Source organism: Melozone crissalis, unplaced genomic scaffold (assembly GCF_028551555.1).
Source record: "Melozone crissalis strain CALT ecotype California unplaced genomic scaffold, PUWL_Pcris_2 ptg000033l_1, whole genome shotgun sequence".
NCBI lineage: Eukaryota > Metazoa > Chordata > Aves > Passeriformes > Passerellidae > Melozone > Melozone crissalis.
This window is the reverse complement of record NW_026535811.1, coordinates 12,431,656-12,457,938: the sequence shown is the minus strand read 5'-3', so window position 1 is coordinate 12,457,938 and position 26,283 is coordinate 12,431,656. Positions and strand designations below refer to the sequence as shown.

The 26,283-nt window shown below is 41.6% G+C and overlaps 1 protein-coding gene across 1 annotated transcript in view; it reads left to right on the top strand.

Annotated features, from left to right (window-relative positions):
• PKP2 (plakophilin 2) overlaps positions 1–4,682 on the top strand; it is a 39,060-nt gene extending 34,378 nt beyond the window's left edge. The window contains exons 11-13 of the mRNA XM_054282065.1: positions 1,345–1,534; positions 3,001–3,088; positions 4,607–4,682. Of these exons, the coding sequence (XP_054138040.1) occupies positions 1,345–1,534; positions 3,001–3,088; positions 4,607–4,675 (347 nt within the window). The 3' untranslated portion in view covers positions 4,676–4,682. The remainder of the gene's footprint in view (positions 1–1,344; positions 1,535–3,000; positions 3,089–4,606) is intronic.
• Positions 4,683–26,283: the final 21,601 nt, after the last annotated feature.

Genomic DNA, 26,283 nt, shown 5'->3' with positions numbered 1-26,283 from the left:
TGTGTATTTAAGACTTTTTCCTACTGAAAGGATAAAATGTGTTCATATAATTTGTTGTCCTTTTTTGTGTTGCCACTAAGGGGGAAAGGGGAAATTCCAGGTATAAAGATATCTCATGGGACAGATTACCCTCCAGAATTCTGCAGAACAGCCTCCTGGGTCTTCTTGGAGCCTTAGAGAACATTCCCTATTAATGAAAATCTTATAACATATTGTTGGGCTGATTTCAGAGGGATAATCCATATGGTGTTAGCAATTACAGGTGGTGAATCCCCCTGAAAGAGAAGAAATTAAACTGATAAAAAGTTGGGATGTCATCAGGAAAAAATCATTTATGAGAGTGAGGGAAAGACAGAATAGCACAAAGCTTTGGGGGCAGGTGCTTCATCTTGCACATTCACAGTTGTTTTATCCATAATAGAGAGAACTGGGGAAATTTCAGGTGAACCTTTTCTCTATCAAAAGATGTTCTTTTTGATTGACTGAATGCATGTGTGAATCCAGGTCAAATTTCAAAAAGAAAAACTTTGGCCAAAGGAAAACATTTGAGAGGGCACACTGTTTTCTAGATTATAAGGGTCTAAATTTATCAAACAAAACGATCCTACATTTATCCAAATTTATCAAGCAAAATGAACCTCCATATCAAATGGAGATAAATTTAACATATAACATCTCTAGCAGGGAAGTGGCAGCCTGCAGCTGGCCCATGCCTGGTTGTGGTATTTTCTGGGGTCCTACCATGGCAGAAAGGAATAAATCTGACTCCATGTTCTTGGAAGGCTAATTTATTATTTTATGTACTTATATCATATTAAAGAATGCTATACTAAAACTGCACTAAAGGATAGAGAAAGGATATTTACAGAAGGCTTAACAAGATAATAATGAAAAACTCATGACTGCGTCCAGAGTCCCGACACAGCTGGACCGTGATTGGTCATTAAGTTAAAACAATTCACATGTTGGATAAACAATCTCCAGCCACATTCCAAAGCAGCAAAACACAGGAGAAGCAATCAGACAATTATTGTTTTCATTTTTCTCTGAGCCTTGTCAGCTTCCCAGGAGAAGAAATCCTGGTGAAGGGATTTTTCCAGAAAATGTGACAGTGACATTTGGTGAGTTCAGTCCAGCACATGAGCTATTAATGGACTGTGCATGAGGCAAGATACAGGCTGTCCATTGTGGGGTTGCAGATTCAGCTGAATTTTGGGGCTGTAATGCAGGTAGGAAGTGTGTGTGTGGTGGGAGCACAGAGCTCCCTGCTGAGGGAGAATGGGAGGAATAATCTAAATCTCCTCCTGTAGTGATAGAATTGCTTGTCTCTCTCCCACCTTGCAGCCAGAGAAGTCCTGCCTGACCTGGTGTCAATCCTGCCCGAGGGTGTGCCAGGCTGTGAGGTGGCCTGTGAAACCACAGCATCCATCTGCTACACCCTGTTCAACCTGACCCAGGGCAGCTCGCACAACGCGCGGCTGCTGCTCAGCGCCCACGGTCTGCCCAAGGTCATTGCCATCAGCATCAACGACAGGTGAGGGCTCCTCAGGGTCATTGCCATCACCATCAGTGACCTGATGGCTCCTCAAGGTCATTGCCATCAGCATCAGTGACAGGTAAGAGCTCTTCAAGGTCATTTTCATCAGCATCAATGACAGGTAAGGGCTCCACAAGCCCCAAGGTCATTGCCTTGTCACATCACAGTGACAGGTGAGGGCTCCACAAGCCACAAGGTCATTGCCATCAGCATCAGTGACAGGTAAGGGCTCCTCAAGGTCATTGCCATCACCATCAGTGACCTGATGGCCCCACAAGGTCATTGTCACCAGCATCAATGACAGGTAAGGGCTCCACAAGGTCAGTGCCATCAGCACCAATGACAGGTAAGTGCTCCACAAGTCTCACTCTGTCCCCAGGCAAAAAAGAAACTGCAACCTCTGCCACTCTAGGGAAAAAAAGCTTCATCTCAAGGTGCAGGGCAGCCTAAACAAGGGATGTGAATAGAATTGCACTGATAGGGAAATACAGAAAGATCTCTTAGGACAACTCTCCCATCCATAGCTAAACTCACCAGGTTCTGGCATTTTAAATGGTCCTTATTTAAAGCATTGAAATAACTATATAATATTAAAGCATTTAATATTATATAAATTTATATAATTTAATTTATATAATTTAGGCATATAAAATTACTAATAATATTAAAGCATTTTAAATAACTCCTCAGAAGATAACTGCACCACATTATCTGTATTCTGATATATATGTAGTGACTGATCAGCAGATCTCATCTGTACCCAAAATGTCTTTCCTGTTCATTGTAACACCTGATAAACTTTGTAACACCTGATAACATTGTAAGCCCTGATAAACTTTAGCAATAAAGTGCAGGGGTACATTTTATAGAACATATAGATCTGTACTTAAAAATAACATATTGGCATTTTAGAGAACAGATTCAAAATTTAATTGTTCTTTAATAGTAAACAAATGCAATCAATATTTTCTCCAAAGATAATTAATGTTTTAAAAATATGAGTAACTATTCCATTTGCCTTGCTCTCTCTTTGCAAAATGAAAGAGGAAATCAATCTCAGTAAAGGAGGCTTCACGAGGACCTGAATAGTTTAAATCCTGTTTAACTAACAAGAGATTTTACCTACTGGAAAGATTCTTTCAAATGGCTGTTGTGCTGAGGTTATTTTCCTCAGCTGAAATTGCACAGTGTGATAGCTGCTGTAAGATGTAGGCTACAGAGCACTTGATTTCTCCCTAAATTTGAAGAATGAGTGGAGCAGGGAGCATGTTTCATTTGTTTCAGTAATGAGGACAGCCTGAAAGATGCTACAATTCCTAAAGGGTGGCAAACCAGCACTTAGGGAGTAAAGAGAGATTAAAAAAAAATGCTGTGAGGTGATGCTTGCTGAGGTCTGTACATGCACCATGATTATGATGTGGAAATTTAAATATGTTTTATCATTCTTTTTTGCAAAATGGCAGCAATATGTTCAGCAAAGCCAGCAGGGCTGCTTCAGTGCTCCTCTACTCCCTGTGGTTGCACACCGATCTCCACAGTGCCTACAAAAAGGTAAGCACAAAGAAAAATAATCTGTTGCTTCAGACCTAGAACCCTTTCATTTCTCTTCTGGGGCCCTTAGCACTCCTGCTCATTTAAGAATCAACCTGTGATAGGAATCAAGTGGTGCCTGAATTTGGTTTTCTTATTTACTTGTACATAAGTAATGCATGGCCTTCATTTTTGCTCCTGTGTGTTCATGTTCTCTCCCTCTGTGGTTTTATACCCACTGACAGAGCTTATGAAAAGCTTTTCTGCTGCCTGCCAGCAGTATCAGGGGGTGGGAGGGGATGCAGAGTGGAGGTGATGCCCATCCACAGTGGCTGAGCCAGCCTGGCACAGAGGAACCACAGAAGTGGCAGCAAAGCCAAGGGCAGGGCAGGCAGCTCCCTGCTCTAAAAGCAGAGCAGCTCTGTTCTCCTTGCTGTTTGCCCAGCCCAGGTTATAGTCACACAAAACCCAGGGCCTGGGAAAGCTGGTGGCAAACATTTACTGCCATAGCCAGATCAAACAGAAAATGGCCAGCGTGAGTCTGCCACAAACCAGTTTGGTTTTTTTAAAGCTCTGTGTCTGCTTTTCCAACCCTCAGCTGAGTTAACTTCCACCTACCTACCTTCACCCTGCATCTCAAACTGATTCCAATCTTTGTGTGTTTGCTGTTCAGAATTTGTCACTTCAAATTCCCTATTATCTAAAACTGTCCCATTTGCCATAGTTTCCCATAGCATTTGTTATTAGCTGTTTCTATTGGTAGATTTTTTTTTTGTTTGTTTACATTTGCTCCAAAAAACTTTCTTAGCATAAACTTAAACAGTGTTGCATCACACTTAGCAGGTATGGCCCCACAAACCAGAAATCTCTGTTCCAGAATAAGGCTGTTGGGCCATATAAATTCCTAACTAGTTGTCTCTGTTTTTTTTACAACTGCATTCTTGAATTTACCATACAATAAATTTATCATACCATCAGCAATATCCCTGATGGCATGAATTTTATGAATTTACTGGTAGTTTAGGAAAGTCTATAGGACACATTTGTCAAACCTGATTTTCCAAAGTGCTGATTATTTGCTCTTCCTATGCAAACCATGTCCCCTAGAGACACCAGGTATGGCGCTGAAAACTCCAGAACCACCTAATGTCTGGACAGTTTTGAAACTTTAGTCTGATAAGCCGCAGAAATCACTTATCAAATGAAATTGATAAAATCCTGAGTCATTTTGGCATTGCCCTGTGTTCTTTGTTCTGACAGGGCTAATCTCAGTTAGGTTGATTTCAGCTATTAGTCACCTGAAAGTTAGGAGTCTGTAGAGCTGGGGTAGAAGAACAAGCTCCTGGTACATTCAGTGGAGTTCAACAATTCCAATTATCCTCTCATCTATCCTGGGCTAAATGAGCCTGTTCTGTCTCTGTGACTGCTCAGGACCCTGCTAGACCCCTGCCATGGCTCCTTATCCAGCTTTTAGGCAGCTGAACCCTTGCAGAATCAGCACTGAAGATAATGAACTGTTGTGTTTCTTCCCTTCCAAAGGCTGACTTCAAGAAGGCAGATTTCGTCAACAGCAGGACCACAAAAGCCTACAACTCACTGAAAGATTGAATTTACAGAGCACAGCACCAGGAGAACAGAGATCCTACAGCAGCCAATATAACCATCTTCACAGGGCTGGTGTCACCAGCATGATCCACAAAGTATCTCAGAAAAAAAAGGAGCTGATTTGCTATAAAGACTTGAGTGGCTTTTTTGAGTTTTTAATCCTCATCACCTCGTTGTCACTGACAACATCAGTACAAGTGTATCAACATCAATACAAATGTCATACGAGAATAACCAAAGATGGATTCTCCAGGATGGCTGAGGTGAAGTTTCATCCAGGTTTAGCACGAGTCAGAGCTCCAGGTGACTGCCTTTGTTCCATACAGAGGAGTTTGAAATGCTGGTGGGCAGCAAATTCTTTTCAGACTGTTTTATACCAAAAGTTTTCTACAGTGGGTAAGCATCAAGTGCACTGCTCAGAATTTAGTCACTTTTCACTCTTTTGTTTCTTCACACAGCTGAGTAAGAATCTCCAGACTCTATGAGTATGCACAAGAAGCTGTTTCACTACATGAATTATAAAAGCACCAATGAAGTTAAAATTATTATTTTTGTATTGCTTGTTTTCATGGGCTCACTGGTTCTTAAGCTTCTTTCCTTTGAGATTTCATCAGCAACAGCAGCAAAACTGATTTTACATAGATCTTACCATCCCCTGCTCCTCTCATCCTCCCTCACATGGCTGTTGCATTTTACAACTGTGTCCACAAAGGATTTTAACTAGAACCACTAGGTTTAAGGCACTGTGTTTCAGACACTTTGGGCTGAACTCAAGCTTATCATTCTTTGCTAGTTGGTGGAGAAATTATTTGTGGGTGTTTCAATGATTATTTTAAGAAAATTGCAATTTCAAACAATTCTGTTGATGATCTATATATAATAAAGGGAGTGGAGTCTTGCCTTTATTTTTGAAGTAACAGACACACACAAGGGGCTGGGTTCTGTGCTGATTAAGGAATTCATCTGATCCTGCTTCATATTCTCTTATTTGAAATGATCATCCTCCCTACAGCAATTACATGCAATGTAATAACTTTGGGACTATGCCTGCACAAGTGGGAATAGGTAATAGGAGGGGAAAAAAATTCCTGAGGACCTGAAGGCTCAGGTTTTCATATATGATGCTCAAGATGGTAAAGAAGCACTTTAAAAAAAAAACCAAAAACTAGTTGCTGCATTTAGTAAGTCAGATTTTTCTCAAAAAAACCCCCACCAACCCAGGGGTTGGACTGTCCATTAAACCAGCAGGAAATTATTATCTAAATAAGAATTTATTTCTGCTGGGTTATCAGCAGGTGCGATCTGGCATTACTCTTCTGAAATCAGGATAGGTGAGCTACCTTCATGGCAATGGGTATTTTGTCATGTGCATTTTCAAGCCCTGCTGCTTCAGCAGAGCCCAGCCTGTGCCCTCACTGCTGAACTTGTCCAGAAGGAGATGCAGCAAAGTCCTGGGAGTAGGGACCTCACAGGGGAGGGAGGTCACCAGCCCTCCTCATTCCAACACTCCTGGCTGAAGGTCTGGCTCCTACCAGACATTTAGAACCAGTGGGTTGTACCACTGCACCGTGCCCAAACATATTTCTGGATATCTGGGAGCTCAGTTCTGCTGGCAGATCCCACAGCTCTCCAAGGAGTCCCAGAAATCCCACACGTGCACACAGGACAGACAGAATGTGCCCCGGGCAGGGAAGCAAACAACGCTGCTTTCCTGCCACCGATCATTTTCAGAGGGCTCTTACTCCTCCACGTTTGCTCTGAGTAACCCAAATCAAATGCACTCCAGTAGGAGGTTTTAAAAATACTGTTATTTTTTTGCAGGATGTCATATTCAAAATACTGCAGATCCAAAAACAACATGGGGAAAAAGGAATTTACAGCACCGCACATTGAGGGAATTGTTTTTATAACTTTTTCAAATATGATAGAAAACAGACAATAAAAATCCAACTTTCTCTTCTAACTTGTTAACCCAAGTAACTCTGCTTGTGTCATGAGAGAATGAACACCAGCAAACCTGGACAAGTCTCCTTTTGTTGCCCAAAAGAAGTGGTAGGCAAAATTAATACAAAAAGAGTAAACCTGAATGAAGAATTGCAGTCTAAAAGATGAAGAAGGGAGCTTTTAGAAATGCTCATGCATTTTAGAAAGGCTCATTAAACTCACATGGTATTTAAGAAACAAAACAAGCAATGGTGTTGGTTACTTTTAAATATATGTGTACCTCTCAATAAGTTGTCCTTAAAAAGGAAATGCAGAGTTTTTGGGTTGTTTCCATTGATGCAGTGATTTTAAAGGTCTTTTTCAACCAAAATGAATTTATGATAGTGCCCCTTTAAAATCAAAGCAGTGTTCAAAAGTCACAAGGAATTATCTCAGTCCTGGCAGCAACAGGAGAAACATGAGACACGCCTTATTACAACTGATCTCCCACTTGGATGCAATCAAAAACATTTCAGCAGGGCTCCAAAGAAAACAAAGCAGAGAAATAATAAATGCTCTCTCTAATGCAAAAAAGCTGTCTTTGGTCTTTTTGTTATTAGTGAACCTACTTGGCTGGGATGCAGCAAATGTATTTTTAAGCCTTAGCCCTTCCTTCAAAAGGGCAAACCCATTTTTCAATAAAATCTGGGTATGGAGACTTAGACTTTCCTGCAACAGCACAGTGTTACTGAAGGCAAGCTGTGTAATGCTCCTGTTGGCATCAGAGGCCTCCTGAAAATAATTTCTTTGCCCAGTTTTGCTGACCTGTCAAACCACCCACAATCTGCTGTTTTCACCTCTCTTTAATTGGTATTTTCCAGTAAACTTCACCATGAGCCACTGGAGATCTCAAAAATAATTAAATCAGCCTCACCATAGTCTTGGACCTGAGAAATAGAACATTCCCACTTGCTCTGTTCCTGAGAGGAGATTGGAAACCTGGCATTTAAACATGCTGAGCAGTGCCCAAGGAGTTTTTGGCTGAACAAGGAACTTACACAGGTCCTCTTGTCTTGTGTCCTAACCACAACCTAGGGTAACCACCTTTCACAGAATTGTTTTAGTAGAAACTCTTAAATAGTACAGATATTTTTGTAGTAGATTATAGACATTACCAGAGAATTAATAATTCATTTCCTCATTTCATCCTCCTACCTTGTTTTCTACTGTCACTGCTCCTAAACATAAGTACTTTTTCTTCTCCCTCCTTTCCTAAAGAGAATTTATGTAAAATAATTCTAGAATTATTTTACATAATTCTAGAATTATTTCCATAATTCTAGAATTATGTGATTAATTCTAGAATTACGTGAATAATTCTAGAATTATGTAAAATATTTGCATTATATGGTGCATGGGCACAGGGTTTGGGTTACTTGTCTTTTTTGTGGGGCTTTTCTTTAGAGAAAGTACATGCTATCTATTGAGAGAGGTTCAACCTCCCCTTCTGGGCCCATAAAAGAACTGGAATGAGCTGGCACCATCAAAAGCCACCCACAGAACCCCAGCCCTCTCTCACAGCCCTCCTTGGGGTGCTTCAGGAGCTGCCCTGATGAGCAGTCACACACTGAATCATGCACAAGCCATGCAAAGTGTTGGGAACTGCTGCTTCCCAAGCTATTCCAACTCCTGCAGCTGCTCCTCCACTCCTTTACTCAAAGTGTTGCTGATTAAAACCTCAGTTTACATTCCTGACTCATGCTCCTGACCCATCCCATGGGCAAGATAACATCACCTCAAGGCATCATCTGATAGGAGACAGAGATCTGCAAACAGCAGTCAGACCGGAGGAAATGCATATTTCCATCACAGCACACCAAGGACAAGCCCTGAAACATCAAATATTGGTTCAACCATGAGAGCTATGCCTGGAATATTGGTGTAGATGTTGCACACTGGAATCCCAGCAGAGAGATTTGCTCAAATACACAACAAAAAGGGCTTCAGTGCAGACACTGTACACAGATCAGGGGTTGCCTTTCTCTGCAGGCTTACTCTGGATATATTTATAGGTTGGCATATGAAGGGAAAATAAACTAATTTTGTCTTATTTCACGTGTTCAGAGCTAAAATCCTAATATACACATTAGAGGCATTCTAGGCTTATCAGAAATTAGAATTTGCCTGCATCCTTCCTTCAGCTGTATCTTCCAGTCCCAATGTGACTGCAAATAATTCAACTTTAGGAACTTAACATTTCTTTAACAATTTTCCAATTATTAAGCTCCCATCCTCTTATTAGTATCTTGTTATTCTTAGTCCTCTCTCAAACCAGCCTAAACAAGCACAGGTACAGAAAAGAGGAAGCAGGCATGTTCTTAGCAGCCACAATTTAGAGCAAATACCCCAAATTTGCAAATACTACAAATACCCCATGGTAACAGTGTTTTGCATGCTCTAATTTGTAATCAGCTATAGGACCATGAGTCAAACTATCACCACTCACACCCTAAAAGGAACTGGGTCCCCAAAATTCCCACCCTGCTCTTCTTTACAGCACTACTTAAACATCTGGGTCCTCCTGCAACTTCAGTAAGAGACTTAAGGTTGTCCTCAGTAATAGAGAAATTTAAAGGCATTTTTTGGCCCTCAAAAATACATCCTTACTGTGTTTTTACCAGAAAGAGAAACAGCCGTGTCTGAGCCACAGAAAAATAATAGTGATAGGCCAAGAAGGGTAAAATCTTTCAAAAAGTTCAGAAATTTTCTGAAGGCCATAAGAAAATGGGTTCCAGGCTGTGTTTGGCTTGGAATAACAACAAAATAAATCAGTAATGTTGTAGTATCAGTGTTGAACTCTGCCTCTGGAAAGCACACTGTGCCTTAGGACACATGAGCACACTTGAGTTTTAACCCAAAACTCTGGACATTGGGCTTAGCCCCATTACAAACTGGGAATGAGTTTAAACCCTGCACAATTGTTAAAGACTGGAGAAACTCAGCAACCTTTGCATTGCACTTACTGCAGCACACAGGATGCTGCAGTGAGAGCCTGGGAGATATTATGTCTTTATAAAAATTAAAATAGGGATTCTTAAGGAGTTTTTTTCTATCCTGGTGCTGGGATAAAGAAGTGCTCTAAGCATATGATACACATAGCCTTGAAATACTATTCTTTTGTTAGGATAATATTTGTTATTTTAAAAGCATATGGACAAAAGGTAGGAGTTTTTAACACAAAGGGAGGCTGGGATGAGAAGCTCAGGTCTGATGATATAAATACATGGTGATAAAAAGGAGAATCTACAAATCAATATTTGCACCAGCATTGCAGTGGGTTTTTGTGTTGTGTTTTGTTTTAGTGGTATACTACTGCTTGACCTGAAATTACTTAAAACCTGGAAGTCAAAAACTGGTGCCTTGAATAGCAGCAATACTCTTGCAGGAGTGTTATTGGAGAAGATTTGGCACAGTTGAGATGACACAAAGAGATGGAGGGAAGATTGTCTTTTGGGGTGAAAGATTGGAGCAGAGGCCTTTGAAAGAATTCCTCCTGACTACATGAATTACCCAAGGACACATTTCCTCATCACATCAGTAATTTTCTGCTGTATTGCAGAGAGTTGGACAAATTCATCATCACCTCAGGGTTGTAATTAACTTATTGGGAGGGTTATTAGGGATAATAAATAAGCCACAATAAATTCTACAGTCTATAATATGTTATAAAAGAGGAGCTATTTAGTTTATCTAGTAATGGCACTTTGTAAAACCTGTGTTTTACAAAGCAGCCTCATGTTCTTCATACCCACTGTAGTGGCTACAGATATAGATTTGTTAAAGAGACATTGAAAAAAAGAGAGAGAGAGAGAAAAGCCATTAAAGTGAGCAAACAGCAGTGAGCTGATTGCCAACAGGAAAGAAAACCAAGGTAATGAAGGTGTAGCCCTGGACAGGGCTGATCCCTGATCTCTCACCTGTTCAAACCAACCACCTGTGGTAGATGCACATTTTGCTCTGTCACTGTTTCCCCTCCTGCAGTCAGGCAGTGAGACCTTGGCTAGAATTTTTTTTTTCTCAATAGACACAAAGCAAAAATAAAATTGAAAATCAGTGTAACGTCTCAAGCCTGAAAAATATTTTACCACAATTCTAGTAAACATGAAATTCTTGTTAAATGCTCATGACCCTGTGGTTTGGGCCAGAAGACACCCTCGTGACTGCTGACAGCATCACCAAAAGGACAGAGTTTACACTTATGATGCTGTCCTTTAAGCAGAGTCCCCTTTTTGGAAGGGGACAGTTTAATTTTTACATGCATGCCATTTAACAATTGCTTTTTCAGGGTAAGGAAGAGGAGAAGAAGAGGGGAGTTTCTGTGAAGATCTTGCCAACATTCTTTCTGGGCTCTGACAATAACTCTCCTCCTAAACTAAGAAAAATATGATTCTTGCCCAGCCTCTTCCAAGACAAATCAATTCCTGTTTTTTCAGGATGCCCTGTGTACAGCAGGCATGCTGAAATGTGCAGGCATGCTGTAAAGTACAAACTGGTTTTGTTCTGCCTCTGAAGGTGACAAAGCTGAGAGCAGAAATAATCCAGCAGTTCCTTCTCTGCTCCTACACCAAAATCCAGAAATAATCCAGCAGTGCCCTCTCTGCTCCCACACCAAAATCCAGAAATAATCCAGCAGTGCCCTTTCTGCTCCCACACCAAAGTCAGCTCCATCTCCTCTACATCCAGCAGTGAAGTCAGAGTAACACTTTGCTTACCTCCACAAAACCCAAAACCTCAGACACAGGAAATTCCCCACAGGGTTGAGGGAAAGGAAGATCCCAAAACAAAGGATGTTTCAGGTGTGGCTGGAGGATTTTCTTTCCAAAACAAAGTAATTTACATCTCTTTGGGTCCTTCATTTCAACAGTAGCTGTGCTGATAGAGAGGTGGCTCCCAGGGCTACGAGGGATTCACCAGGAGATTCAGCTCACTGAAATTTCATTCATGTGGAAGGAAAATTCTGAAGGGACAAGAGAGCCATGCCTGGCAACTCAATATTTCCTATTCTGTGCACAGTGCAAGTGGTTACAGCTCCAGTTGCTCCCCTTAAGTACAATTTCTTTAGGGTTTAGAAACTTGTCATAAAAGTCTTGTGTTCAGTTATTATTCATCATTCCCCAAAGAGCTTTGATGGGAAGCATCTTCAGTAATATTATTCCAGTTGTTGGAGTTCTCTAATTGCCCACATGTATTACTCAGAAACTGTGGCCCAATGGTTGGTGGAAACAGCCCAGCTCCAGCATTTCTGAGAAAACTGGTATTTGACAGCCCTGCATGCTCGTGTTTCCTCCTGACAACAGGGCACTCACCTGCACTGGCTGTCACCCATGGCTGAATTTAGAAGACTATTCCCAGACTGCACCATTTGCCTTCTGCTCCTTCCTGCTATGACTTTTTCAAACCTGTGTGTCATTGTCATATTTTATGAAAAATCCTGTTGCCAGGATTTTTTCTCCTGAGAAGCTGGGAAGCTTCAGCTTCTCCATGTTTTGCTACTTTGGAATGTGATTTGGAGATTTGTTTACCCACATGTGAATTGTTTTTAATTAATGGCCAATCACAACCAGCTGTGTTGGACTCTCTGAGTCTGTCACAATATTTCATTATTCATTCCTTGCTAGCCTTCTGATGAAATCCTTTCTATTTCTTTTAGTATAATTTTAACATAATATAATATAATATGTATAATCTATAATAATATATATTATAACATTATGTATAATATATAATGTATAATGTTTAATATATAATGTTATATTATAATATAATATATACTATATTATAGATATACTATATTATATTAATTATATATAATATAACAGATTATATTATATTATATTATTATATTAGCCTTCAGAAACATGGAGTCAAGATTCCCATCTCTTCCCTCATCCTGGGGACCCACAAACACCACCACACCTGTGTCTCTCTGACCCTTGTCATTTGCAGATAAGGAGACAGATAAGCTTTCTCACACCTGTGCTGTGCAGTTCTTTGCATTTATGTGGTTACTGTGTGCCCTATAAAGTCTGTTTGGAGTATTTTTTTTTTAAAGGCTGATATGAGACATCTGTCCCCATAAACAGCTCTTTACTCTAAGGGCTTTTGATGGTGGGGAGGATGAACAAGATGGAAATTTTCTGTGAAAGCTGAGCTTGTAGTTTGGTATAAACAATGATGTGGTAAAACTTCAAGTTGCAAAAAAAAACCATATTAAATCACCACACCTTGAATTTTCAAATTCTGTTAAAAGATTCCATGACTGAAGCTATAATTCATATTCTTCCCCAGAAATAAAGCAGCATAGCATTTGGACTGTTTAAAAATTCTTCATACTCATTGGACTGTACTTTTTAAGCAACTTACAAATACTTGCATCTAAGCCTCAGAGATTACGGCACCAAATTTATTCCACTATAGTGAAGCAAAGGGCAACAGCACCATTCGGAGGTGTGGGAGATTCAGGCTGGACATCACGAAAAAGTTTCTTACCAGCACAGTGATGCCATGCTAGAAACAGCAATGCAGAGAGGTCAGAGATGCTCCATTCCTACTATTTTGGAAGATTTGGCAAGAAAAAAGCAGCCTGGCAACTCAGTACTTCCAATTCTGTGCACAGTGCAAGTGGTTACAACTCCAGTTGCTCCCCTTTAGTACAATTTCTTTAGGGTTTTGAAACTTCTGGTCACAAAGTGATACCAGTTTAGCTTTATGGGGATAGAAAAAAAATCTTTGAGGTAACTTTAACTGGGGAACTGGTAAATATTTTTCCCTTGAAGGCAAACTCATCCCCTGGTGGGGAATTCAAAGTCTGAGTGGCCCTGCCCAGATGCATGAAGCAGAGAGAACAACATTAGTTCCAGCTAACATTAGCATTAACTGGGATTGGCCAGGGACACCAGAACAAGATGTTTGCTTCATTCCTTTCTCATTGCCCAGCACAAAGCTCAGTTTCACAGCAAAGCAGATAAATTTTTCAGAATTTTGAATGCTTCTGTACTTCTTTGTTGTTGCTGTTCTAATTAAACCATCAGTTCTGTCTCCAAAATTTTCATTTAACCCATACCTGAAAGGAAAAACACAAGTTTGAGAGAAAAACCAGTTGCTTACAGACTTTCTTGAAGTGTGTCTTAAAATTACCACTCTAAGAGAGCTCCCATATCTGTTCTCAGAATCTGCTGTACTTTTGATTTTCCATGATGGTGACAGCTTCCTTCACCATACTTTTTATCTTTTTATGCTCTCCTTTCAGCAGAGCTCTCACATTACAGCAGGAATAGTCACCATCAGCCAGAGCAGGCCAGCCCTGGAAATTCCTGTAATCAGCTGCCTGATCAGGATTTTACATGTGAGCCCCCACATAAAGCAGCAATCACACCCCCTTCAGAGATAACTTAAAGGATGTTGGGTCTTGCCCAGCTGATGAGTGAGCAGCCCAGTCAGCTGTGGAAAACCTCTCAGACACAAGGAGGAAACTTGACCTTGTTCTTTGGCTGTTTCCACCAGCTATAATCCAGATAAATTCAAATCTTGGTCCGCCCGTGCAAATATTTGCATAATGTGGAACTCATTTTTCTCACTAAAGTTGCCATGTTAGTTTTAATGAGCATTTTAAGTAGTAAGTATTAGAAGTTATCATTAAAGTCTCCAATTACAGATTCATTTTAGTATATGGGCCTCCATGGGGTTTTGGGTTTTTTTTTTTCTTTTCTTAAAGAGAGACTAAAATTAGGGTAAAGGGGAGAAGATTTAAAATGTACTGTTTGAAATTTTGGAGCTTATTTTGTAATGAATATGATAAGTTAGAAATAGGCTTAATTCTGCTGACATTTTTTTTCAACAGCCTGAGTTAGAGGTCCTGGTTCACCTGGGAACCCAGATAAAAATAAGCAATATATTAAAGTGCCCAGGGATACTGAGAGCAAATTTTTAAACCTATTTAGAGCATATTTTAAAACTTGTTCCTACATAAATAAGGAGAATGGAGAAAGGCCTGGGACACACCAGTGCAGAGGGTAAAGTTTGTGCTGTATCTGTCATTTACTAAATGCTGAACAAAGAGAGGGGAAAAGACATCATAACTGGGGAGGGAAAAGCCCAAAACTGCATGAAAGAACTTCATACTGAAATAATTTATTTGTTATGCCTCCAAGGCAGAATGCTGCAGCAATCTGCTATTCTAGCAGCAGCAATAAAGCTGGAGATGGTTTTTCCACAAGATAAATCCTGTGCTTCCTCCTTAGTTGATGTAAAAATTAAGGGTTGTCTGTGAAAATCCCCAGGTCTCAGCAACTCTGCTGTATTGACCAGCCTCAGCTGAAGTTCTTTAAAAATACATAAACTAATCAGCAGTAATTACTCATAGAGGAGTTAGTCCTGTCCTTACAAACCTGAGATGCAAGCTGCCCTGAGAGCCCAGGCACTGAGTAAGCTGAATTAAGCGGTTTAGGAAGCATCAAAACCTTGTCATAAGGGAAAACTTTAGCCTGGATTCTTCCTTTCAGGATGTTTGAAGCCTTAAGAAGCCTAGTTGCCATCAAGAGTTGCATATAAAAATTGGAATTTTTTTATTCCTAAAGCATGCAAGCACTTTAAGAAAAAAAGCATATAATGGGAGTTATGTACAGAACTGCCCCTTAATATTGCACATCTGAGTCTCTGCTTGCAAAGTACAAAAGTAAAAGGAAATTACAGCCTGAACAGAGTGCCTAAACTTCATTCTCTGTGTTAGTGCTATGGCTCAGAATGTGCTGCGGGAAAAGAACAAGTTTTACCTGTTCTTGAGGAGTTTCCTGCATTCCCACACCCAATGGTGTTCTGTTGATTGTTGCTCACCTGTCAGATCAATGAAAGCCTCTGGGCATCAGTGAAATCTCCTGGGGACAGGGTGCCCTTCAAAACAGGCAGTTTGCTCTGGCATCAGCTGCAAGAGCTGAGCTAACCTCACCTTTTCCTCCTCAAACACATAGGGACAGATCCATTCCTTCAAAAATCCACCTCAGATCATTTTCCAGGGACAACCCAAGCCACTTCCTCAGCAAAGCATCGATGTGGTAGTTTGTTGTTTGTTAATGCTTTGAAAAATCTTATTAAAAGGACCATTTTTGCACCAAGGGGAGGGAAATTTCTGTGTTTTCCAGGAGCCCACAAGTATGTGAAATGATGATGTGCTGCCCTTCAAAGACGGCAACCAACAGATGCACCAAGCACTAGTCTGCCTTTTGGAAACATTGATCATATCTATATCTATATCTATATCTATATCTAATTATATATAATTACATATATAAATTTATATAATTTCCTTACAATATAAAAATTTATTTAGAAATGTACTATGTTATTATATTCTTAATACATTATATCTAATTTATATATAATTTTATATATATTTTATATAAATAAATATATAACAATAATTATAAATATAAAATAAATAAATAAATAAATTTTAAAAATATCATGACATGAATTGAGAGCACCTGTTTCAGACAAAGTGTTTTATTTTTATTTTGCTGCTTCCTGGTAAATTGCTTTTGATAGCTGTTGAACAAACCTGCTATCAGAAAGCATGAATGCCTGAGCAGAAGCAGCAGCATTCACAAGCATTCAGTCTGCAATCTGCACAGCAGGTTCAGGAGTTGGTTGGGTGTTACTTCACCTTCAAGATTAAATAACTAAAAAGATTTTTTTTTCCTTTTTTTTTTTGAGATTTATTGTTTCTGACAGACAAATGTAGATTAAATATATTCAGCAACTCCCACGCATATTTATTTTAGGAGCTTCCTCATGCAAATATGATACCTCAAGGGCATTCTTTTGCCAAGAGAGATTTCATATCATCTAGGTTGTTTCTGGAAAGGTGTGGAATCTATTCAAGCACACCAAATTCCAATGTCTCTCTCAATACACCTGTGTGTGAGTGTATCTGTACCAATTTGTGTGCAAGGGTTATAATAAGAATGCCCTTGAGAAGGGAAGGGAGGGGAAAGGCTAAGTGTTGAAAGTTATGAAGGACCAACAATAAATTCCATTTTTTAGTCCGTCCTCTCATGTTTCCAGCAGATGCTCTGCATTGGAACAGAGAGAAAGGGTCTGATCTTCAAACTAAATTACAATCTCAGTGACAGTCTAGTGTCTGTGTCCAGAAGAAGTCACATTACTTCAAAACTCACTCAGCCTGCACTGGCAGCAGCAATTTTTGACCCAGCCTCAGTGCTCACAAATTCTTCACCTGGCTGAAATGCTCAGCTGCCCTCAGATGCTGCACATTGGCAACAGAGCATAGCTCTAAAAATTAGTGCACCTTTTTTTCCTCTTCTCAGAAGTATTAAAAACCCCACAGGATAATTACAACAGTTCTGCAACCCAGGCAGAACGCTGAACCTGCCTGAGCCATTCCCTCACTCGAAAGTGACACACCAATTACAAGTTTCATTTGGCTGGGGGCTTTCATTTCCCACATTTCAGCATTCTGCTGGAGCTGTAGCTTTGTTTCCCCCTGCACAGGCCCAGCCCATGCCAGGAGAGAGCCAGATGCAGAGATAAAGCTGAGCAGAATTTATTTGGCAGCTCCTCCCCACAATCCTGGAAGGAGGTGTTCAGGTGCCAAGTTTAGACGGGAGCTTCTGCTGCATTTTGGCTGTTGCCTCTAAAGCATGTCTGCAGAGCATTCGGGACCACAAAGTGAGGCCCCATGCCAAGAGCTGACTGTAGGAAAGTGAGAAAGTGGCATATTTACAATATTAATTTTAAATGTACTCTGCATGGACAAGAGCAGCAATGATTGACCTATCAGCTGTCTCTGCAAATTCACCCTGCACCTGAAAGAATACAGAAAATGCAGAAAAGCAACTGTTTGTTCCTCAGATTGCAAAGGAGAATCAGAAGAGCAAATAGCTCAGGTAAACTAGAACAGCTGGTTTTTCTAGCCCAGGTCAGGTAGAAACAATTCCTTCGTATTTCAGAGTACCCTTCTCATAATGTTAACAATAAAAGCACAGTCTTCCAAAACACTTTTGCCAGAATCAGAAAAAAAAATTACAAGAACACATGGCCCAGGAAGGTCTGCCTGCCAGGGAGGACAGGACCCAACAGCTCTTTTTAAGAGCTCTTTTTAAGATCTCCTGTTTGAAGATCCTGACTGCAAACTGTCAGCTCATACTCGGAATTTATTAAGGTATGCACAAATGTAGTTCCTTTAATGACACTACTAAAACCATCTTCTAAGCAATCAAGAAAAATGCATTTCTAGCTTGGCCAGAATGGAAGAATACAGCTTAATTAGAACAACCGGGTTTTCAGACAAAGCATAACATTTGGTATTTCAGCTCTGTAGTTTTATAGCGCTGCAGAAATTACCTTGCAGAAGCTGAGATCTGCTCAGATTTCTCCTTAAGTTAATCAGCTTCCTTTCACAGGGAATGCTCACCTCGTGTTTGTGCTAATAAAATTATTCCTCATTATTTTGCTTGTGTTGTATATTCTCTTCCATTTCTTTGAATTATTCCAGCAAGCCTGTGGCATGTCCAGCTAAGAAACTATCAAGAGAAGTTGGAACTGTGCTAATTTCAGTGGCTGAACTGCTTTCTTGTTAATCTTGTATACAGCATCAGAGTTGGCCAAGTCAGAAGCATGAGAGCATTTCCAGCTTCTCCCATAGGCTCAGTGCTCTAAGAGGGTGAAAAATCCTGCATGAATGATCTCACTTGGATAAAGGAAATGGATGAAACAAGACAGATTGGATGGAAAATAAAGTCATCACTAATCTAATAAAATATATATTGCAGCTGTTAGGGTTTGGTAGAACACATTCTAGAATGTGTAAACTGCCATAATCTCTGGAAAATAACCAGTTATCTCCAGCAGAAGGTTCCAAAGGGACACAGGATGGTAAGCACAGGACTTGCCATTAGAGAGGGTAAAAAGCAGGTTAGTAATTTAGAGATCAGTCAAACCAACTTGACCTCTGGGATGATACATTAATCTCCATTCCAACAATAAATAAGGTCAGTCTGAAAGTGCCCCATTCATTGCCTGCTAAAGATTTACTAGGTGTCACCCAGATTTGAATAATGCTTCTCCCGTTGGAATTCAGCAATGGTACACGAGTAGATTTCCTGGTTCACCCTCACCACTGAATCTTCTCACAAACTCAACAAAAGACTACCAGCAAGCACAAAGATGGCCTGTGATTTAAGGTGAGATTTAATTGACTTTGAACTGAACTGAAAGAGAAAAAACAATGAATGAAACCAAAGAGTGATAGCCTCAGGGTGTTATGAACCAGCAGCTAACTGCACTTAGGATGCCTTTGTAAAGAACACCTTTCCAGCCTGATACCCTTAATGACTCGTTTTCAACTAACTGGATGGTGAGTCCTTGCAATGCTTCCCTAGTGAGGTTAATCAACACATGGTCATGCAGAAGGTTTGTGGAGCACTTAGAAGCTCAAATCCTGCAGGTTTGTGGAGCGCTTAGAAGCTCAAGTCTTGCTACAAGATATTCACTGTGGGAAGTGAAGGCAGGCAGCAATCACAGCTGCCTTCATCATACAGGATACAGAAACCTTATTGTTCAATCTGGATGTCACTGCTGGCCCAGGGTGTGGTTTTGTATTAGTTTAAACCAACTCAAATGGCTGCTTTTCCTCCCTCATGACTATATACTTTCCCTCTGCCCACCCTTGCATCAATTCTGGCAAATTTTTGACTCCTCCTTCTGTATTTTCCACCTTGGCTGAGGCTCCTTTGAGGCTGCAGCTCCACAGCCAGTTCACCTGGGTACCAGGTGTGTGTGGCATTCACTGGGGCAGGCACACACAGCCAGGGACAGGCTGAGGCTCTGCAGATGTCCCTGCACATTTTGCTTGGCCATGTCACCAGCCTTGGCTGTCACTCTGACACTTGTGACCTGATGGGCACCTTACTCTTCAGAGGAGAGAGAGACTCTTGCTGCCATCCTCATGAGAAATCAAGACCACAAGGAGAGTAACTGGATCTCTAAGGTATCCCTCTTTCTTGCTATTATTTCATGTAATTGATCGATAGCAAGTGCCTTCTGGTCACGTGGAGTCCCATGGCAGGTCCCCAGGCAGTCAGATCACTGTGATCCACACCTTCAGGTCAGGGCTTTCAGGGAATGATAGAGCGAGCCAGATCCCCTACACCTGGTGTTACTGATCAGAAGAGAAGCACTCCAGGAAAAAATGTCTCCAGTGTTGACATGCTTGCCCATCACACCAGGCTGCCTTGCTCTGTTCATGCAGCGAGCCAGGAGAGTGGGACTCAACCTTTTATGTTAGTCTGGACAGGGCTTCTCCCTTCCTCCTTCCTTCTGAGGATAGGAGTCGTCCTTTTCAAGTCTTCTCTTGCTCAAAGCCATTTGACTCAGGTCCCAGGCCTGCACCTCCTCCCAAGGCAGATGAGAAAAACCAGAATCTTTGTTGCTCACATTGCTTCATGATCGTGGATGATGTAAATTGCCCCCAAAGCAATTAATTTCAGGAAGCATTCTCTTGCCCACTGAGTCAGGAACACAACCACTAAACAAGACATAAAGATACACATCACAGCCCATTATTTCACTAATCTCAGAAGAGCTGCAGTAGCATGTCTTACCTGTGACTCACAAACCCATATTGGTTGGATTCTACCTGGTAACTCAAAGCCTTGAAATGCTGTCCTGGGTTTCTCTTCTGGATGAGCTCAGGACTTGCATGATGGAAAACTGCAGCCTCAAACCTCCAAGGGGTTCAGAGTCTCAGCCACTGATAGTGCCAAGTCAGAAGAGTCAGCCCACAAGACATTTAGAAGAAGATTTAGGGAAGGTGCTGACTGATCGTAATGAGGCTTGGGCAAAGTGGAGGTGCCCAGGTAAAAAGCTGACCTTGTAAAGGAGGAACCTCATTAACAAATGACAGGACTCCCTTGGATAGTTTCTGTGCAGAAACAAGAAATAACATATGGGTCATTAACAAAAGGAAGGGTTCTGTGTCAGGCTGCTTTCCCCTCACCTCTCCCTGCCAGGCAGGAGAAAAGCTGGAATTCTGCTGCTCAAACTGTCCTTAACTAGTGCCACCACACCTCCCTGCTGTCTCCTCAGTCTCCCTGAACTGTCAGGACCCAGAACATCCCTCTGGCTGTCCTGAGCAGCCAGGAGCCCTGCCAGGGAGCTCAGAGCCCCTGGCACAGAGCCCAAGATGCCTGTGGGTTTGGTTATGACCCATGGAGCAAGTTACCAACCTTAGATGAAGACCTGCAAGCCACAGCAGTTTAAGTAGAATGATAGTGAATTTATCACAAGGTGAAAAAGTAGATTTTGGGGTTTTTAGAATGGGGATCCAGGGGGCCAAGATGGAGAGATCTGGGCATGTCCAGCCTTTCTCCTTCTTCTTCTTGGCCTCCATCTTCTGCTGTGATGCTGGCACTTTTAGATTGGTTTAGAGTAGAAGCTCACTGTCTAACATAGGTGATAGGTATTGAAAAGTAATTGTAAATATTGTACAGGTAGTTTTTAGTATAAAGACATAACAGTGCCCTGGGGGCAGGCAGAGTGCCTGGACTGTCTTGCTGAGCAGACCTCAGCTTGACAGGAGAAAGAATTTTAAAGATAAGATACAATAAATAACCTTGAGACTGAGAAATGAAGAGCTCTGACTCCTTCAACACTGGGGCTGGGAAAAGAGACTTTCTAACGTTTCTCGGGGTCGCTCTGACAAGCTACAGACCCTGACACTGAACCAGCCTTAGAGGAAGGAAACAGAAAAAGCATCCAAATGGGAGTGTGCCAGCTGTGCAGGTTTCAGCTGCTCCAAATGTGGGATGATGGGAATAGGGCTGCAGGTCTCCAGGTGCCACCCTCAGGAAGGTGCTCTCCTTGCTGCAAGGCTGCTGAGGGCACAGGAGGTAAAAGCTCAGGGTGGGGTCACAGTGTTGGCACAACTGGTCTGTGCCATGTGTGCTCAGCCAGGAGCTGACTGACTGACTGGGTGTCACTCCCTGGCTCCTTTGTCTGTGGCTGTGATTGCTGCAAGCCACAGCTGGCCAACTGAACCCCAGTCTGGAAAGGCACACCCACATCTTCATTTTGGTTTAAATGGATTACTCATTTTTTTCACAGGTAATTTCCACTGAAAGTCTCTCTGGTGCATTACTGCAGCTACAGAGAAATCAGTGAATCTCTCAGGGCTTTAGCTGCTCAGAGTGACCCTGAGATGTGTTACAAAGTCTCTTTTCCCAGCCTGGTGGTCGAAGGAGTCAGAACTCTTCAGTTCTCAGTCTCAAGGTTGTTTATTGTATCTTATCTGTAAAATTCTTTCTCCTGGCCAGCCAAGGTCCACTCAGCAGGACAGTCCGAGGCACTCTGCCTGCCCTGGGGTGGTGTTATGTCTTTATACTAAAAACTACGTGTACAATGTTTATTTACAATCATTTTCCAATACCTATCACCTATGTCAGACAGTGAGCTTCTACTCTAAACCAATCTAAAAGTGCCAGCATCACAGCAGAAGATGGAGGCCAAGAAGAAGAAGGAGAAAGGCTGGACATGCCCAGATTCCTCTATCTTGCCCCCTAAATCCCCATTCTAAAAACCCCAAAAATCTATTTTTCACCCTGTGATAAATTCACTATCATTCTACTTAAACTTTTGTGGCTTGCTGATCTTCATCTAAGGTTGGTAACTTGCTCCATGGGTCATAACCAAACCCACAGGGGCATCTTGGGCTCTGTGCCAGGGTCTCTGAGACCCCGGCAGGGCTCCTGACAATCCAGGACAGCCAGAGGGATGTCCCAAATTCCAACATGCATCCATGTGAATTCCCAGCTGTACAGGAAACAGAGGGGAGCGTTGCCCCACTCCTGCCAGCCCCAGCCCCAGTCCTTCCCTGCTGCTGGGACCGTCTCAGGATGTTTTCTGGAAGCCAGCCCAGGGCAGCAACAAAGGGAAGGCGTTGGCCTCTGCCTGGGCAGTGCCAGCCCAGCCCCTCTGGTGACTCACCTGGCACTGCCACCTGGGCAGGTGAGGGTTATGAAGTGGGAAATGATTTCCAGGGCAGCCGCTGGTGCCAGGATCCAGCCTTGCTGCAGGGACTTTGCACTGCTGCCCCCTCAGCGTGGCAGGATGGCTGCAGCAGGGCCAGGGGCAAGGCAACAGCAGCATGGGGCACTTCAAAGCCTCTGCTCTGCTGAGCCCTGGCTCCCCTGCAGCCAGGTGGAAGAGGAGGCACAGCTTCAGAAACCCTGAAAAAGTTCCAATTAGGATTTACAAGAAAAGAGGAACCATCTCATTTCAAGGAGGAAAAAAAAGGCATTTTTGAACATACTGAACATAGTATTTCTCACTTCTAGATTTTACTTTTTCTTTTGTGAAATGGGAAGTGGAGGACACAAATAAATAAAATGCACCAGAGACCCACAGAAGTCCCAGAGTAGACCCACAGTGCCCTCAGAGATAACTCAACCCAAAGGTGAGAGATACCCAGCAAACCCTGTGCCCCTCTGTGGTATTTTCGGGGTCCCCTGTCAAGGGGAGGAAAGATGAATCTGACTCCATGTTCTTAGAAAACTATTATATTACATTATATTATAATATTATTATATTATATTATATTATATTATATTATATTATATTATATTATATTATATTATATTATGCTATACTAAAGAATAGAGAAAAGATACTTACAGAAGGCTTAACAAGATACTAATTAAAAACTCGTGACTCCTTCCAGAGTCCTGACACGGCTTGACAATGATTGGTCATTAAGTCAAAACAATTCACATGAAACCAATCAAACAACCACCTGTTGGATAAACAATCTCCAAACCACAGCTCAAAGCAGCAAAACACAGGAGAAGCAAATGAGATAACATTGTTCTCCTTTTTCTCTGAGGCTTCTCAGCTTCCCAGGAGAAGAATCCTGGGCAAAGAGGACTTTTCAAAAAATATGATGGTGACACCCCTCACCTACCCAAAGAGCTCACAAAGAACACACCATCATGTCCCCTTCCTAGGACCAGCCAATCACTCTTTCACAGATGGTGCCACAAATATTTAGGCCCAAGGAAAGCAAAACACACTTCCAAAGCACTGGTAGGAGGGATGAGGCAGTCCAGGTCCTGTTCCTGTGAACTTCTTCCATGAAGGTATAACATAACTCTTCCAGGAGCAGTTTGCCAGGAGCCATCAGTCAGAATTCCTGTACTGGTGAATAGCAAATTTGCAGAGATAACTGCTTCCTCCCCATGCCTCATCCCAGGAAAAACTCAAGGCCAGGTTGCATGGGGCTCACAGCAATATGATCAAATTGAAGAATCTGCTCATTGCAGTGGGACCAGACTGGATGGCCTATGAAAGGTCCCTTCCAACCCAAATCTTTCTGTGAGTCTCATTAAATCCTTTTGGTTAAAATCGTTCCAATAACCCCACCTTTTCTAGTAAATCCTAAGGGTGGACTCGTGTGCTTTCCTAATCACCAACATATTAATCACTTTTCCAGGAATTCTGCAAGAGGAGACTTTGCAACATAAAGCAGATTTAGCTAACATAAGCTGGAGCCAAGAGCATTTTGACATCAAGGGTAGCAGCCTTGACATAACAGAATTAAACTATTAAACTACTGAAAGCATTTAGGGTGTGGAGGTAACTTGAAGCAAATTTAGGAAATCAAACCCAACAGGCTACCACATAACAAGGAAAGAGACATGTTTTGGAATCTTGTAGGGCCCCTGATTCTGATAAGAAGGCATCCAAGTAAAACAAGAAGAATTATGAGAGTAAAATCAATGTGTACCCATCAAAGGTTAAGAACTATTGCCTGCAGTTTCATGTGCAAGCACTCCTATTCCAGTTGTGAAAAGAATCATTAAAAAAATTTTCAAAGCTTGATGGAGTAAACACACTTTTAACCAAATACTCACTCCTTTTCATCATACACCACCTTTGATAGGTGAAATTCCTCCATAACAGGATTATTGGATGGTGTTCACCAACTGAGACTCTGGGGAAAAAGTTGTTGGGGCCAGAGAAGCTGCTGTTGGAACATGCTGTGGTTTCCTACAAAAGAAGCATGCACAAATGACAAGAGGAAGGAATTAAGCCAGAAAAAGTCACTTTTGACCCAGCTGCTCTATTTAACTTGCAATACTACTGCTGAAGTATGGGTGTCTCTGGGTCTGGATTGAAGGCACTTGAGACAGTAATTCGTGTTCAGACTCAGGTGTTTATTATTTCCTATCAGTAAAACAGACTCACAACCATAAGTTTGGCAGCTTTTCATTAGAAGGCACAAAATGGCCAACAATCTCTTGTTACAAGGTCTTTTAGGAGTAAACTATCCAATTAAGAACTGACACCCAGATTATTTTCCCTTTTAACCCAATAACTGATCCCACAGAGCTGCAATGCAGACTTTTCTGCCCAATTACAAAATGCCACCCAAACCCATGAAGAAGAAGCATGAAGGAGAAACCCAGGATGACACCCTGTGCCCTCCATCTTGCTTCCATCCACAACATACCAAAAATCCCAAAACCTGAATTTCTCACCTAGTGATACACCTACACTACTCTCTATGATCTATTTCACACTTTTGTGGATTCCAGTCTATCTTGAAGTGTAGGAAACTTTCTCCATGAATGAGGGTCAAAGTCAGTGCTCCCCTGGGGATCAGGGCACCCCAGAGCAGACAGAGAAATATTCCCTGTGCCCTGGGTTTCCACACTGAAGAAGTAAAAGCAGTTTAACTACAAACTCCATGCATGCCAGCAACTGGGCTTTCAAAGGTGTGATTGTAGTGCCTTGTATAGCTCTCTGAGAGCCCCTTTGTAGTCACCTGATATTGGGAAAGAGGTTTGACAAGTTTGCTTGCGCTCAAACCATGGAAAAAGGGTAGCCAAAGAGTTACTAGGAAGGGCATCACTCCCAGCACAAGTGTTGTAATGTCTTCTGAGACAGAAGATAAATAAATCACATTTCAGATGACAGGAATGCTGTAAAAACAAGAAGAACCAAAACCACCAAAACAAACAAACAAAAAAAGGCAGGTAACAAGGAAGGCTAAGTAGGGATCTGCCTGATTAGCACTCCACAAGTGTGAGAGGAGAGCTTGAGGCTGAGCCCTTCACCAGCAGTCCATGAATTTCTGGTGCTTAAAGGACAACATTGCTAGGGGTCACCCAGGCAGGAGACCTGGGAAGAAGCAAAGTGCTAAAATGAAAACCTCACATTCCATTCAGAAATCTCTCTCTGTAGTTTTTTCCCTCTGTGCCTCAGACTGAGCTGCATTTCTGTATTTTCACCAAGTAGCTTTACTTGTATCATATATCTTTGGGGTTAGCCAGACAAAGGGGAAGTAATAAACTGGAGCATAAAGAGCAAGATAATAAAATGCAGAAGTTTTATACTGCTGGCCCATCAGCCTGAGAAAATATATGAGATCTTGGCTTGAGCAATGATCAAGAAACACATTAAGGAGCATTAATTCCTCTCAAGTGCTTTCTTGAAAAACAACTTCTCTTATCTTAGCCCCAAAGTTACCTCTGTCCCTTGCAAATTTCTGCCTTAATTCCAGCAGAAGGATGGCTATGATTTAGGAAGTAAAAAATTATTTGCAGAGATAACAAACCTAT